The sequence below is a fragment of the Pipistrellus hanaki genome, assembly GCF_964339955.1.
Source record: "Pipistrellus hanaki genome assembly, chromosome: 11".
NCBI lineage: Eukaryota > Metazoa > Chordata > Mammalia > Chiroptera > Vespertilionidae > Pipistrellus > Pipistrellus hanaki.
Window position 1 is genome coordinate 25,895,016 of NC_140513.1, and position 17,327 is coordinate 25,912,342.

Genomic DNA, 17,327 nt, shown 5'->3' on the forward strand with positions numbered 1-17,327 from the left:
CTATCTATAAAAATACTAATTGTAGAGCCTTTTTACAGGCAAAAAAATTTTTGTTCATCCTTTAAGTCTTATCTGCTCTGTGGAGATTTCCCCATTACCCTGAAGAGGGATTTTTTTTTCCCTCCAGGCACCAATGTGTCTTGTATAGACTTCTAGCAATGTACTTGTCTCACTATATTGTACTGAACTATTTGAATTTCTCTCTTCTCATGAACTAGACTATGAGCTTCTAGCATAGTGGCTAAATCCTTTCATCTCTGTAGCCTGAGAACAGTGTCTGACACCAATTAAGTCTATCAATTCGGTGAATGTTGAGTGAATAAATGAATGATAGATGGAAAGACAAAAGAGACATAGACACTGCCTCCAGGAACTCAGAGTGTAGTATTAAAAAGTGGCATGTGAACAGAATTATAAGATACAAATGCTATATGATAAAGCATATAAAGGATTTAGAAGTAGCAATCAATTTTATGTGTGTAGAGGCAAGAGAACTTGGCAGGGAGGTTTTTAAATAGAAACTAAGTCAAAATTTGAAGCAAAGTTGCTAGTTGGATAGGGAGAGTGATGTGCCAGGATCGGCTTTCAAGGGAATTTGGGGAAGTGGGGAAAGAGTCCAGATTTTGCCATATTTGCTGATGTCCATGGCATTAATACCCTAATCACAGCTGCTTTCAAATTTAAAACTGGTTTACAAAACTCCTGAATATTTAATAATCAGTTCTCCCTAGCTAGTAAGATGCCAGTTCCATCATATCACTGAATGGGGTGTGACAGGATGGAGTCAGAAAGAGGGACTTCCAGGTAGAACAAACAGGATGTACAACTACAATTAACAAAACTCCTCAATGGCTCACCTACAGAATAAAGCTCATATTCCTCGTGATATACAAGCTTTTCTCTGTCTAGCTCTGACTCTTCCCTCCCTTATGCAACTTATAATTTCTGAGATTGACCACGTATTTTATTTAAGGGAGTGATAGGACTGTATTTGGTCTTTCAAGAAACCATTCTATGAGTACTGAAGGTAGTAGATAAAAGAAATTAGAGATAGGAAAGCTAGTTGGGCAGCTGCTGTCCAGAAAGTGATTTAAAGGCCTTAGCTAAGACAGTAATTGAAGTTCTGGAAAGCAGACTGATTTAAGATATATTTTGAAGGCAAATTTTTAGAGCTTGATAGCCAGTTATTTGTGGGAGATGGTAAGAAAGAGGAAAAAACAGACAATACCTCTTAGGTTTTTAGTTTATGTGTCTGGATCAACCAAGCAAGACATGTAAGAAAAAGGTTTTGTTTTGGGGCACGCACACATGCGTGTGCTCGTGTGTGTGTGTGTGTGTGTGTGTGTGTGTGTGTGTGTGGCGGATTATGCAGAAGGGAAGGAGGGAAGGAGGGGCAACGAAGGTAGGGAGGGTAAGAATCAGTTTGCCTGATTTGAAATGCCCAGTACACATTCAGGAGCAATTCAGGAGTACTTAAACGAAGCTAGCAAAGAAGATTCTGAGTTTGTGATCATATAGGGGCAATGAAGTTATGGGGGAGTAGGTGAGGTTGCCTAGTGGGGAAAACCTGGCCATGGAGATTAGGCCAGGTCATATTATAATCTGAATGATTAGATTTCCTTTTTGGGATGATCTCATTCAGGTGACTTCTCAGAAAAATGGACTAGAGAGGAAATACACTTGCACTGAGAGACTAAATAGGAGTTATTATCTCCCCCAAACTATAATATAAAGTATGACAAAATGAAACAGATACAAATGGAACATAATCAAGGTTTTATACTATCTTAAGCCAGTACTGCAGGACCTAATCGGTTTCGCTCTTTTTGGAGCTCATCAGCTGCAGGTAACGGCTCAAATCTCCACTGATACAGTACATCCATATAGCATTTTACCATTTACCAAACCTCCCATTCCGTTTTCTACTTACTACATCACAACAATTTCCAGAGTTTCCTTATCTTTACATTTAAGAATGCAAAGTACCCCAAGATCCTTTTTGTTAAACCCCCCACAGCTGTCTGTCTCTTCTACTCTGAGAACCACTGCAGTACAGATCCAGTCACACTGAGGTGTAGGAGGCCTCCAGCTATCCAGATAATCCTGCTAGTGCTGACATCCCTGTAATCCTATCTCTAAATGGAGCTATTTTTTCATCCCTTTTCTTTATGCTTCTGGTAGTAAGTCTAGAATCAAGGTTGATTTGAGAGAAAATAAAACAAAATAAAATACACAGAAATGTTTAGAACAAAAAATTTAAATTTGAATTTCCTGAGGATATACTATATAGCTCATATAGACATATGCACCAAACATTGGCATCCAGGGGTAGGTCAAAGTGTATGGCAGGCTACCATTTGTGTTACCGGGGGACAGAGGAGGAATATATGTACATATTTGCTTTTATATGCATATAAAATATCTGTTTACTTAAGGAACTGAATGGTTGCAGTACAAGAGGTGAAAACAAGACTTTTTATTATATAACATTTTGAACTTTGAACCATGTGAATATTCAAAAAATAAAATTGAACACATACCTGCATCTTTCTCTTATGCATTTAGCAGCAAGTTGAAGGAATGATGCTGAAAGAACTGAGCCTAAAACTCACAAGGCTAACCATCTTTGTTATTGAGCTTCTTAGAGCCTCTTTTTAATACCCTGAATCTTAATTTTATTTTAGTACTCTTATAGAACCAGAGCTCCAGGACAGAATATTATTTTAGTTTTGTTTACAACTGTTGAGTTAAAACTTAAATGTCTAAAGATTTTTAAAAAGTGAGTCCTCACAAAAATATCTCCTATGGACTTTCCTTTACAATTTCTCATCTTCCTTATAAAATAACATCAAATAACTGGACTGAACAAAGCTAGGAAAGAAAGAAGAGAAATGAAAATGAAATTTCTGAAAATATAAAGGAAAGCGCAAAGACAAATCTGTGGATGAAGTAAGTCTTAAGTCTCTTGACAAATTTGTAGCATTATACTTCAATGGGTCATGCAGCAAATGGAAAGTTATTTATATTTATGGTCATTATGTTAAGAGAATGGCTGGAAAGAACTGACATAAAGGTACAAAATGGATTTATCAACCTGAAACTAAGATTGGTATCATCAACTATTGCCAGGTCCCTGGAAATTTACCAGCCTCAGATCATCTTTTTGACACTCGAGGAATAAAATAACTATCATCAGACAATTTTTATTATTACACCTGTATCACAATTCATGGAAAACATGGATTCGTTTTACTTTTGTTCTAATCAGCCAATGTGCACTAGTATGGCTACACTGATGGTTTATAGCCCGCATTTGTTCTGTCAGTGCCTATGGGGTTCCAATTATTAAATATTTTAACTATCATCTCTGGTTCTAGCATCACATATTCATGAATCCGATGGCCTGATCAATACTTCTAGGTGAACTAAGGACCAAGCCTGTGAAAATGCATGGAGAACCTGGAAGTTAGCATTCTCATGACACTTGAACATGTCCATGCCAGAGTTATCAAGCCACTGGTTGATTTTGGTGGCCTCACCCAAACAGATGTGGTTCTGAAAGAAGTAGTCTTAAGTACTGAAGGAAGTACTCTTTCTTAAGTGTTGGTCAGAATAAGAAAACTGTCGAATCGAGAGATCTTTAGTCAAATCTCCTGTCCACGGCAGAAATCCCTTCCACAACAGGTGAATCCAGTAAGCCTTTGCTTGAACACTGCCAGTGACAGAAGTTCTTTTTCTTGGAATATCTCATTTCATTTTGAACATAGGTCTGGTCCTCTCAGATTAGTATTTGGCTCCTTCTCTTCTAGTTCCCTAAAGAAGCAATTTTCAAAACCCAGCCTTCTCCTTTTTTTTATGCTTTTCTTTCATTCTTGAAGTTCAAGGTTTACATCACAGTTATCTTTGGGCATGATATCTCTTCTCTTCTTCAGTCCTGCATCCTAACTACCTCTGTGATATAGGTATTAACATTTAAAAAGACCTAACATTCAATATACTTCAATTTCTTTAAACAACCTTCCCAATGTATATGCTATTGTTGTTATTTTCTTTTTAAAAAGCTCAAAAAATATATTGTTGTTTTAAACAATGTGTATGTTGTGACTTACCCACTTTGTATTGTCATCATTCTTTTTTTTTTTCTTTTGGATTTTAATAATTATAGCTATTTTAGAACTTCCTTTAGAGAGAAATTCTTTCTATAAAGGGTCTAGTCATGGCAATTCTTTGCTTTTGTTGTCTGGAAATATCTCAATTAATGCCCTCTTTCTTGGAAAAAGATTTTTTGCTAGACATGGAATTCTAGATTAATAGTTATTTTCTTTCAGAGCAGTTCGGTATCATTCTGTCTCTGGCATCCTCTGTTGCTATTGAGAAATCAGTTGATGGTCTCCTTTAAAGGTGATGTCCTTTTTTTCTGACTGCTTTTAAGTTCACTGGCAGACACAGATCTTTTAAGGGGTGTGTCTATAAATATACATTTTAAAAATCCTGCTGGGCATTTGTTGTGCTTCTTTAAACGTTAAATTTATATTCTTTCTTCTTCTAGTATTCCAATTAGAAGACTTTCTCTATCCACCATTTCCCCTAAACTCTTTCAGCCTGTCCCTATATGCTGCTATGCCAAACAATTTCTTCAGTTCTCTCCCCCAATTCACTGATTCACTAATAATTATTTTTTATATTTTCCTAAATATTATCTCCCATATTGAATCCATCAACGAATTCTGTGGATGGATACTGCTTTTAAATCTCTCATTTATTCCTGAATACTTGACTCTAATGCTATAAGCCTACTTTGGGGTCTCATCTGTTTTGGTTCAGTAGTTGATGTCAACCTATGAACCAGAAGATCATGGTTCAATTCCCAGTGAAGGTACATGCCTGGGTTGTGGCTTGATCCCTGGCGTGGAGTGTGCAGGAGTCCGATCAATGACTCTCATCATTGATGTTTCTATCTCTCTCTCCCTCTCCCTCTCCCTTCCTCTCTGAAATCAGTAAAAATATATATAAAACAAAAAACAAAAAACAAAAAAACTCCTGCCTCTCGGTATTCAATATTTATTGATTTGTGTAAGAAACCAGATGTTATAAAATCAGACATAATAATGTCTTACATTTAACTGGTTATCTTAGCTTCATTGAAAATAAAACTCAGAATCTTAAATGTCATTAAACTGCTTTAACTTTATTCAATTAAGTAAATTTTTAGGAAATCCCCTCATGAGCAACTCTGCATCAACTCACCAGGAAAGAGAAACATTAGCTCCTCTGAATATATTCTTACTCTCTGAATTTCTAATCAAACTATAAAAAACCATCCTTTAGGATAAATGCTAACTCCTAAAATTGTAAGCCTAAAGGAAAACTTACACAACTAGAAGTTCACCCCAGGGACCACTCTAGTGTTAAGGAAAAGATACTAAAAGCCTAATTTTATAAATTATTCTAATGCTGATAAATAAACAATCTAGTTAAAATAGGTTCCATAATACCAAACTTACCCAATTCACTTTAGCCGTTATCTTTAAACTAAAGGTCAACAATCATGAGAGTGATTATTATTTGGAGTTTATAATGCAGAACCCTCTTTCTGTATTAAAGTGCTCTTGTCTCTCTTTTTATTTCTAAATACATATAAGAAATCAAACTGTTTTGAACTATTTTGAATTATTTGTAGGTTCAACTTTTTATATATGCAAATGAACTCTCTTGGCATGTAGCTTTTTGGAAAATAGGTTCTAATTCTAAGCCAAGTAAGAGAGGATAGACTGAGAAAAGTAAACTACTAAAAGTAAATTACTCTTAGTATTTCTCTCATAGGACAGTGTTTATCTCTCTTACCTTTCCTGTCCCGTCCTTCATCAACACATACTGGCAGACTTCCTAGGGCAATGCGGAAATCCAGACAAGAGAAGGAAGCACACTAAAATAATGGAGGACAGGCTACAGGAGATGGACAATGTCAGACATCATGTGGAAGAAAAGAAGGAATTATAGTTAGCCACTTGGTTCAAGAGAAACTAAAAAGGTAGAAAGATTAGATGGGGAAAAAAAAAGATCTTTTACTTCTTTGTAGCAAGGCTCCCTTCAATAAGAACAGAGGAAAAGTTACAGTTAATTTGGAAATTTGTCTTCAGAGAAACAGAGGTAAATTAGCAACTAGTACAAAGAGACAAAAGATAAATAAGATTCTCCAATTTAAAATAATTAATCAAGAGGTAGAATTATAAGCTTTGAGAAAAGAAAAAAAAAAAAGGAAATCAGAACTATGATCATAAGCAGTTAAGAAAGTTTCCTATCTTTCTTCTCCAAGAGCACACAGACTATTAAAAGCAACAGGGCCCTGGCCAGGTGGCTCAGTTGGTTAGAGCATCATCCCATATGCTTTGAGGCTTTGGATTTGACTCCTGCTAAGTGTACATACCTAGGTTGTGGGTTCGATCCCTGGTTGGGACTTGCACAGGAGGCAACTGACTGATGTTTCTCTTCCCCTCCCTACCTTTCTCTCTCCAAAAGCTATGGACATATCCAAGGGAGAGGATGAAAAAAAAAAAAAAAAAGCAATAGGAATTCCAATCCTATATAATAAAAGGATAATATGCAAATCGACCGAATGACAGAACAACCGGTCACTATGATGTGCACTGACCACCAGGGAGCAGATGCTCATCGTAGGAGGAGTGCCGCTCAGCCAGAAGTTGGGGCTGATGGCTGGCAAGCACAGTGGCCGTGGCTGTTCGTGGCAGAGCTAAGGATGTCTGACTGACGGCTTAGGCCTACTCCCCTAAGCCGTCAGTTGGACATCCCCCGAGGGCTCCCAGACTGTGAAAGGGCACAGGCCGGACTGAACAACGCCCCCAATCCTGTGTACATGAATGTTGTGCATCAGGCCTTTAGTGTTTATATATAAAAACTAGAGGTCTAATGCACAAAATTTGGGCATGAGTAGGCCTTCCTTCCCCCAGCTGCTGGCACCGGCTTCCCTCTGACCCCCAGGACCTGGGCTTCCCTTGCAACCCAGCTTTGTCCAGAAGGCCCTCTGGTCTAATTAGCATATTATGCTTTTATTAATATTGATGGTGAATGAGGTATATGCACTTAAGTATTCTTAATTTCATGGTCTTATACTATGAAAAAACAATAATACTGTCACATTTAACCATGAAGTTCTAGAAACAAAACAAAGTAGTCCCAATAAGGAACCTTTTCACATCAGGGACACTCTTCTGTACATAGCTGCATGATATGAAACACCTTACCTACTCCTGCCCTAATACCTCTCCCATCTCTCATCACAGTGCTTAAAATACCATCATTGGGAGACAACAGTCCTTCTGATTTAATATAGCCTTTGTAAGTTAGTACTTCCACCCCACCCCACCCAAATGCAAGATCCTAGGAAAAATTGAAGCTATTCACAATAGCAATATGGGTTTGTTTCTTTGATTTGATTTGATTTTTTTTTTTGGGGGGGGGGGGGTTTCAAAGGATAGGAAAAGAAGAAAAGAGAATATGGATTCTAAGAAAAACTATTTTACAACTTTGGATACAACCAATTGCTTTGTTAAGAAAACATTATAGGTTAAATCCTCTGTATATGTGATTTAGGCATTTATTTAAAATTAATGCTTAATTTCAACAAAAGTCAATTAAAGTCTTAAGATTTCTAAACAAGGTAAGTGATATTTTTGTCAAGCGTATATTTTCTGAAGAGTAAAAGGCAATTTATGTAAGAATTAATTCATTTTTAAATTTAAGTGATTCTATCAATTTTTATAATATCTGAATAGTCTATCCAAATTTGTTAAATAATATACATACCTCATATTCTTTTCTGCAAACTTTGGAAATATCATTTTTTGAAGATGCCTAAATTAAAACAAGTTTCTCCATTAATTTTATTACACATTGCTATTCAGCACAGAATAAAACAGGAAAACCTTATGCTCAAATATTTTAAAGTTCCTTATATACAACAAACACATTTCATGCAATTTCTCTTAAAAAAAAAAACACCAGCCCCAGACCCTATTGGATATGCTAGAACTTCACTCTAACCTTTTATAGCTTTAATCTCACATAATAACACAGTCTTTTTGTTATTTCAGAAACTAGATAACTTTGAAGGAAATGTAAATCAGAAGACTTTTTTTTTCCAGCTGAATTCCACTCTGCAACAAATTTTTTTGTGAAGCTCTGCCAGGATATTTATATTTTGCTTCTTCTTTAACCCTTCATATTATAAGTCCTAATACTGACTTTTCCTCAGAAAAGAACCATATATAACAAAAAGAACATTTAAAGAGGGGAAGGCTATGCCTAGAAATTAACAAGTTATTTTTATGTAATTTTCTTAACAAGTTGATGGAGATATTTTCTCTATCTGTAGATAAAGAAACTGATGCTCAGAGAAATATTAAGTTTTTACCTAGAAAGTATATATCGATACTTTCTATATAAAATAAGCCAAAACAAATCTGCTGAGGGGTGGTTATTCTTCCACATGATATCAGTCCCTATTTAGAGATATTTTAGAGCCATGGCCTCTGGTCCCTTGTTCTATCATATTTCCTCTGTCCTATCACCTAAGCTCATGCAATTTTCAATATGCGGAGAGGATGGGCAGAGCAAGAAGCATAATGAACAGGCTACTGTTTTATGTCCCACTAGATCCATTACAGTTCCAATCTTCTGCAACTCAGCTTCATCCCAAGGCCTGGAGGAGAGCGGCAGATAGCCAGGCTGTATACTGCCCAAAGGGTGCTACAAGGGTTTAAATGAAAGTGAAGGTGACACTATGTCTCACATACCCCTGTCCAGAGGACAGTAACTAAAGAAGAAAATGAAAGAGGCTTTCCAGCTGTGGTTTCAGGTCCACCCAAACTTCCCAGTTAAGTCTACTCCCACCACTTGGAGTCTCAGGAACGAGACTGGTTTTCTGACAACATTCTGAGAAACCACTATGAAAATAAACATAATGCGGAATAACTTAGGGGCCTAACCTGAACTTGACTAGAGATATACATAAAATAAAAAAGAAGTCATAATTCACTGTAGGAGTCATGCTCACCTTAGGAGCTGAGAAGGGATATATGAACATGTTCAGGGAAAACCCAGGATGAAAGGCAGAAGGGAAGATGAAAGCAAAACAAGACAACTGTATCAATGCTCTTACCCAGGCATAGCCCAAGTTCACATGACCATTTGGAGTCATTCAGCACTGGCTAAGCATGACCATAGGCAAAGTACAAAAGGCCTCAATTCCTACAATATTCATTTTTAAAATAACTTTTATTTTTCAATTACAGTTGACATGTAACAGAATATTAGTTTCAAGTATACAACATAGTGATTAGATATTTATATAACTTATGAATATTATTTCTTTGTGTAGCAGAGAAGTTGAAAAAGAATAAGAGAGGGTTGGGGTCTTATATGCAGCAGCCATAACTGAAAAAGCAGCGAGTCTAAAGGGAAGTGTTCTCTGGAAGAAATACTAAATTTTCAGCTTTTATAGATCACCTCTCCAAAGGTCTGAGGTGAGCAAGGTTCAAGACATATGCACAACTATAACCCAAACTGCACTCCATGCTTTTCAAGAGCCTGATTGCTCAGTATTACCTGCTTGCAAGCCTGTCGACACTCCAAGGCAATAGCCAGTTCACAGCAGCCTAAGCCAACCCAGCCATCAGATTTCTTAAACACACCTTAAAAACAAAAGGTTCATAAGCAGTGACAAATACAAATAGCATGTCAAATTGGTTTGTGGATACCACTAAAAATCAAAGTGTTTACAGAGAAACTAGCTCAGACAAAAGAGCCTCAAAATTAGTAAGCCTCTCCCCTCAGCCTTATTCCCAATGCCATCAGTCCTATGAGGTACCTCACAGCATAACTATCAGGTCCTCTGTTTTTTTTCTCATCTCCCTGCTCACCCTATACCTTCTAGGTCATTCTCATTCTTGGGTAGGTAGCATCTTTAGAGGACAGACAGGTTATTGCTGTTTCCACATACCCAGTGGCCTCTTAGAAAATATTAAATTATTTGACAAGCATTTATATCTACTGAGCCTCTCCTATGTACAAGGCACTCGATTAGATATTTTGTGGACTATGAAATAGATAAAATATATGATTTATTCCATTATAAAAATCGCAGATTGGTAAAAATAATTTACATATATATAATTATAATTCCAGGACATTAGGAGGATAATTAGGAAGACAGGTAAGAATGCGGGCAATTCCAGGAAGACAAATGCTTGAAATGCAAATTTCACACTGTATGACAGCCTTAAAAGTTCAGAGATACATAAGGTTTATTCCCGTGTTTCAAGACACCGGCTTTAAGTAAGACTGGAAAGTAAGCTTTAATCCTAGGATACCATGAATGCAAGGGTAGGGAGTTTGGCTTTTATTTCAATGGAAACGGATACCCGTGAGGGATTTTTTTGAAAGACTCAGGAGGACAGCTGTGATGTGTTGAAATACCAGTTACAATTTTATTACAATATTCTATCCCAGGGATGTAATAAGAAAGGCTTGCCCAGCTGACGTCGCTCAATTGTTGAGCTTCGACCTATGAACCAGGAGGTCTCTGGTTCAATTCCCAGTCAGGATATATGCCCAGTTGTGGGCTCGATCCCAGTGTGGAGCCTCTAAGAGGCAAGCCTATCATGATTCTCTCTCATCATTGATGTTTCTATCTCTCCCTCTCCTTCTCCCCTTCCTCTCTGAAATGAATAAAAACATATTAAAAAAGATGTAAGGCTTGAACTATGAGTAGTGAAGACAGATGCAAGATTTTATAAGCGGACAGCCAATGGAACTAGAATGAAAAAGCAGCCAAAGGTAACTTGATTTCCAGGAGTATCATTCACAAGAGAGACAATCATAAAATGAGTTTGGTTTTGGATTTGCACTTCAGATACCACCTAGATGCAGAGATCCAAGTAAAGATGTCTAGAAGTCACAACTAATTGACTAGGATTTGAAAGTTACCTTCCCAGAGCTCATTAGTTAGCAGAGTGAGTGTGGAGAGAGAATGGAAGAGGACTGCATTGGTGGGCAGTGGTGGGAAGTCCTGGGGCAATGGTGGGAAGTTAAGAGGAGAAAGGTAAGAAAGGGTAAGATACAGCCACAAGGAGGCAAGTGGTCAATAATATCAAATGTCACAGAGAAATCAAAGAGAGTAAGTACCGAGAAAAAGCTATAAAGATTTACGAACTAAGATCCTGGTGATATTTCAAAAACCAGTTCTACCAATAGAATGGTAGAAGTAGAGACAAGAATACAGTTAAGTATTGAGTGAATGAGAAGAAAGTATACAGTTGAAAATTTGAGTGTGTATGGGAAAGAGAAGATAGAGACTGAAGGGTATACATTAAGTTATAGGTCTATGACACAGATTTTACAATCACAGTACGTTTTTAAAAGTAAAAGTACTAAATGTTACACTTCTATTACTTACCTGGCAAAGATGAATTCATACAACTCCAAATTTCAACCTAAAATTGTAATCACCAAAAGGCTTTTATGTAGATAACCAGTTACTAAATATAACACTTAATTTCTACAGAGAATATGTACAGCTGATTTTATTTCATTTATGTCTATAACAGTCAATGTTCCAGTACTATACAAGTATCAACCAGCTATATTTATGGGGGGGAAATAAAACAGATACAAAATATTGCTTGCTCTTTTCCCATCTTCCCATCTAAGTGCACTGAAGATTAGTCTAGTTACTCAAGCTGCTTACTGGAATCACGTTTCTAAGTACAAAGACAAAAGTATAGAGTAACTAAATGAAAATGTATCAATCAGAATTGTGTGATCTCCATCTCCCCCATCACATAACTCAGGCTACTGTATCGTATCTAAAGAGACTCACTCTTGGCAAGCTCAGATTTTTTTAGCCTGGTTTATGAGCATCTCAAACACTGAGGATGATGACCCAAGCATTAGAAACATTTTAAGTTACATGATTCAGACAGGCAAGCAATACATCTACTGTATACCAGAAAATGGGAAGACAGGAATAATGAAAAATCATACATTTCCCTCATCACAAATACAACTTTTCAAAGTCAAAATAAATATAAAATTTAGTTAATATAGTTTTCATTAAATTGTCAAAATATAGTAAGTGCAATTCCAAATTCCAGATAAACTATTATAATGAAATTTAAATACTACATTTGTATTTAATATTATTTTTTCATATATCAGAGAATAAACAATAAAAATAAAAGATATTTTATCTAGCAATTTGTGTGAAGATCTTTTTAAAGTACCTAGATAAATCTAACATTTTACTTTGACCACAAACCTTCTTCACATTGAAAATTCTGCTGAATCTAAAGGGAACTCATTAGATAAGTTCATTTAGACAAAAGCTTCCTTAGTTAAGTTAAACAAGACCTACCATTGTTTCAGGGCAATAATCTGGGGCTCGCTGCAACAGATGTTTTAGTCGGGATTCACTTTTTGAGGAGAATATCTATTTGACAAAAGAAAAAAGTTTTGTGGCATTTTTTTTTTTCATAAGAAGTAGTAAAATGCATTATCTTATGGATTTATCAGTTGTCTAGAATTTCTTCCTCTTATAAATGAAAAACCTTTGAAAGGATCTCCATTAAAATGACATTTCTTAAAAGGTTGGTTAATTTGGCAAATAACCAAGAAAATGCAACTATAGCAATTCTAGACCCTATTTCCTAATGATCAAAAATAGAGAAATTCCAAAGTAGCAGAGCTTCTTTAAAAACTCCCTTATGGTGACAGCATCAAAGAGCCATTTTTGCTTTTAAAAGCTATTTTTCTGGCAATAAGTTTGTAGAAAACAATCTGCTGTAGTGTTTCGACATGAATTCTGAGGCAGCTATTTAGATAAGCCAAGTCACAGTCTTGTTTTATAATTAGGAAGTATCTTGCAAAATCTCTCTAAATTCACAATATTGTTTGAGAGTACTTTTAATCCCAGTTAGATAGCTTTCTTTAAGGCAGTGACAAAATCCAGATAATTATTTGAGAACTCAAAAAGATGATTGAAGCCATTACTTTTCAAGCACTAAGGCTAGAACTACACAACCAAGATGATGAAAGAAAGGGAAGACTTTAAGACTTTAGGTATTGTTTCAGTAGAACTTGCCTGAAAAGGCTCAACAAGAAAAATTAAAACCTACAGAAAAGTTTCAAAAGTGGTACAGTGAACATCCAGTCTTCATCTAGACTGGCCCACTATTTTGCAACATATGGTTTAACTTTCTGCATAAACACATATTATTATTGCTATTATTTTGATAAAACATTTTAGAATTCATTGCAGACACATTATTCATTCCTAAATTCCAGCATGTATCCCTTAAGAACAAGGACACCATCCTACCTGGCCACAATACAATCACCAAATTCAGGATCAGAGCAAGCACTGATCCAATATTATTACAGTCTGTGTTCAAATTTTACAAATTTATCCCAATAATGTTCTTTTAATTCCAGGATCCAATCCAGGAACATGCATTGCATTCAGTTATGTAACTATAAATAATTACATAACTAATACCCTCTAGAATTATTATGTAAACTTACCTGTTCACAAACATCATGGCACATTTGGTTATCCTTGGAATGATCACAACACAATGCACCTAGGAAGAAAAAAATAAATACCCAAAGTTGCCCACTTTAAATAAACAAGATATTTAAGTTAAATTGAATGGTTACAACAAACAATTTATTCAATCCGTTACTATTATTCATTTTAATTCAACAAAACTTTACTGTGTATCTAGCACACATGTGTCAAACACAAGGCCCGCGGGCCAAATCCAGCCCGCCAGGCCTTGCAATGTGGCCCGCACCGCGCTGTCATCACTGTACTCCGCTGTCAGTTTATGACATTGTCAGTTTATGACTGTTCAGTAAACCATTCGGCCCGCGATTTAGGCTGGATTTTAGATTTTGGCCCCTTCTCTGATTGAGTTCGACACCCCTAAGAAGCCAAGGACAGTGCTTTGTTGGTTCTTGCCCTCAAAAAACTTGTAGTCTCTTGCCAAAACTGGTTTGCTCAGTGGATAGAGAGTTGGCCTGTGAACTGAAGGGTCCCAGGTTCAATTCCGGTCAAAGGCATGTTACCTTGGTTGCGGGCACACCCCCAGTAGAGGGTGTGCAAGAGGCAGCTGATCGATGTTTCTCTCTCATCGATATTTCTAACTCTATTCCTCTCTGTAAAAAATCAAGAAAATATATTTAAAAAAACAAACTTGTAGTCTCATAGGGAAACTGTCATGTAATAATAGCTAATGTACTGTGTACTTTCCATGTGCCAGAATTATACTAAGTTTGCTTTATGCAGTATCTTATTCAATGCTTACAATTGCCTGTGGACTCTATTCTATTACTATACTTATAATGTAGGTAAATTAAAAAGAAAAAAAAGAGTGACTTTTGTTTTAGACATGTTAAATTTAAGGTTCCTACAGGACATTCAGATAGAAATTCCAGTAAAGTCAGAAATCCAAGACTGGATTGCAGGAAAAGCCAAGTCTAAAGATCCAAATTTGGAAACAGCATAAAGAAGGTATATAGAAATTAGTGACATTGCCTATGGAGAGTTTCTAGTGAAAAGTGAACACAGCATCAAATTCTAAAGAACAACAATATCTGAGACATGGGAAGAAACAAAGACAGAGATTGAAATGGAACAGTTAGAACGGTAGCAAGAAAGTGGCATCACAGAAGAGGGAGTAGCTAGTGGTATACACCAGAACAGACAGGTTAGATTGGAGACAAAAAAAAGAAACGGGTTTACTAATTACGAGGCCACTTAGTGACCACAGTGTACTGTCTGTGGACTTGGTAGAAGTGAATGATATTAAGAAGTAAACCAGAGATGAGGAAGTATAAACAGCAAATAAAGTTAGCACTCGAGAAGTCTAGCAGTAATGGAAGGCAAAAAGAGAGTGGTAGTTATACATGGATGCAGGATCAAGGGAAGATTTTCCCATTTTTTTAGAGTGGCCTTTGTCCATGGTTCCAGGGAAACTCTAAACCCCTGGGATTTCCTGAGTAATAGGAATGCCTCTGCTATGTTTATGAAGTGACCCAAGGTCTCACCTGGATATCTTCAGGTACACAAAGGTCAGCCACATGATAAGAGAGTTGCTTTGATTCTCAGGATATCAACTCGATCTCTCAACCTCCAGCAGAATAGGGGAACTAAAGATTGAGTTCAACCACATGGCAATAATTCAACTAATCATCTATGTGACGGAATCCTAATAAAATCTCTAGATACCAAAGCTCAGTGAACCTCTCCTGGCTGGTGAAGACACTGATGTGCCAGGAGGATGATGCACATTGATTCTATGAGGAAAGGACACAGAAGCTCTGCATTTCTTCCCAGATTTGGCCATGAATGTTTCTTCATTTGATTGGTCCTCCTGATTTGTATCCTTTATAATAAAACTGTAATCATAATCAGAGTACTTCCTTGAGTTCTACAAATCATTGCAGTGAATTATTCATTCTGAGGGTGTCATGGTAAATCTGGATTTATAGCCAGCTGGTCGGAAGTGTGGGTGACCTGAGGACCCCCAAAGTGTGGCTGGTGTCTGAAGTAAGAGCAGTCTTGTTGAGGCTCGTGCCCTTTAACTTGTATGGTTTGTTCTAACTGTGGGTGGTCAGTGCAGAATTGAATTGCTGTATACCCAGTTGCTATATACCCAGCATAAAGGATGTGGGTTGTATTTGGACGAGGGATACAGTAATGAATAAATATTATGCTCTCTGGTGACAGTCTGATGGTAGAACAATGTCTAGACAAGAGGAAAGGATGAAAGGGCACTCATAAATCAAGAGGGAAATTGACAGCCTCCATTTTCTCAGTGAAATAGTGAATAGTTCTAAAAACAAAAGGGTTGAGATGGGGTTGTTCTTCACAGCCACTCTGAAGTACAGAGAAATAAGGTATATAAATGTTTCTCAAACTTGTGTTCTATTAAACACTGTTTCATGAGTTGTTATTATCTATTCCTCAAAAGAAAAAGTTCCATATACAAATAAATTTGGGAATGATAAAGAGAATTCTTCACTACAGGACTTCATGAATACTTTAAAATGCTAATATTCATCATTAATTTCCTATAAAGGGATATAAGTAGACTGATTTCTCATAGCACAGACTTTTTTGATGCCACTTACTAACATTTCAGAGTGTCAATTTGAGAAATATCAAATTAAAGAAAAGAAAAATGTTGCCGAACAGCATTATGGACCCAGAGAAATTCATAAATTGACTATAGAGATAACCAGGAGGGGCATGTTACTATTCTAGAGCAGTGATTTTCAACCTTCTTCATCTAATGGCACACATAAACTAATTAAAATCCTGTGGCACACCAAAAATATATATTTTGCTGATCTGAAAAAAAGGCACAATTTTTTAAAGATTTAAAAATTATTAGAGAGGAAGGAAGAGGGAGAGAGAAATATCAATGTGAGAGAAACATCAATCAGCTGCCTCCTGCATGCCCCCTACGAAGAATGGAGCCCACAACTCAGACATTTGCTCTGACTAGGAATCTAACGGGCAGTCCTTCTGGCAACCCTTCCGTGCACAGGATAATGCCCAACCAACTGAACCACACAGGCCAGGGTGGCATAATTTTGATTCATTCACAGTAGACAACTATTGTGTTAACTGTTGTCATTTTTTAATTTAACAATCTAAGGGAAAAGAGGTCAGGGTCCTGACTAAATAGTCAGGTATTGCACTTTAATTTTATTTATTTATTTTTTTTTTTTCAGAGAGGAAGGGAGAAGGAGAGAGAGAAACATCAATGATGAGAGGGAATCATTGATCGACTGCCTCCTGCATGCTCAACTCCTGGGGATAGAGCTCACAACCTGGGTATATGCCCTTGACCGGAATCAAACCCTGACCTCCTGGTTCATAGGTTGATGCTCAACCATTGAGCCATGCTGGCCAGCCAGGTATTGCATATTTTAAAAATTCTTATGGCACGTCAGTGTGCCACCAAACTGAACATCGATGCTCTAACACAAAGGTCACATGAGGGCAGAAAATCCAGTTATGATCATGAACAATGATACATAACTCATAACATATGGTCCTAATAAGTAGAGGCTTAGCAAAAAGCAAACAGGCAGACAAGAGTCTGATTTGGGCCTAGGAATTTCTGGGAAAGTTCCTTAGAGCAAAGGTCCAAAGAACAGAAACACAAAATGTGTTATAATTAAAACTTCAATAACAATGGAAGGTTTTATTTAAAATATAAATATAGCCGAAGCTGGTTTGG

At 36.7% G+C, this 17,327-nt stretch overlaps 1 protein-coding gene across 2 annotated transcripts in view; it reads right to left on the minus strand.

The window, feature by feature from the left end:
- The window catches only part of RECK (reversion inducing cysteine rich protein with kazal motifs), a 54,935-nt gene that overhangs the window by 28,833 nt on the left and 8,775 nt on the right, over window positions 1-17,327 (minus strand). The window contains exons 2-7 of one of the 2 annotated variants that reach the window (XM_084898707.1): window positions 13,597-13,655; window positions 12,431-12,505; window positions 11,474-11,510; window positions 9,625-9,710; window positions 7,825-7,872; window positions 5,845-5,886 (exon numbers count right to left, since the gene is read on the minus strand). In XM_084898707.1, the coding sequence (XP_084754833.1) occupies window positions 5,845-5,886; window positions 7,825-7,872; window positions 9,625-9,710; window positions 11,474-11,510; window positions 12,431-12,505; window positions 13,597-13,655 (347 nt within the window). The remainder of the gene's footprint in view (window positions 1-5,844; window positions 5,887-7,824; window positions 7,873-9,624; window positions 9,711-11,473; window positions 11,511-12,430; window positions 12,506-13,596; window positions 13,656-17,327) is intronic. The other variant, XM_084898706.1, reaches the window with a different exon arrangement.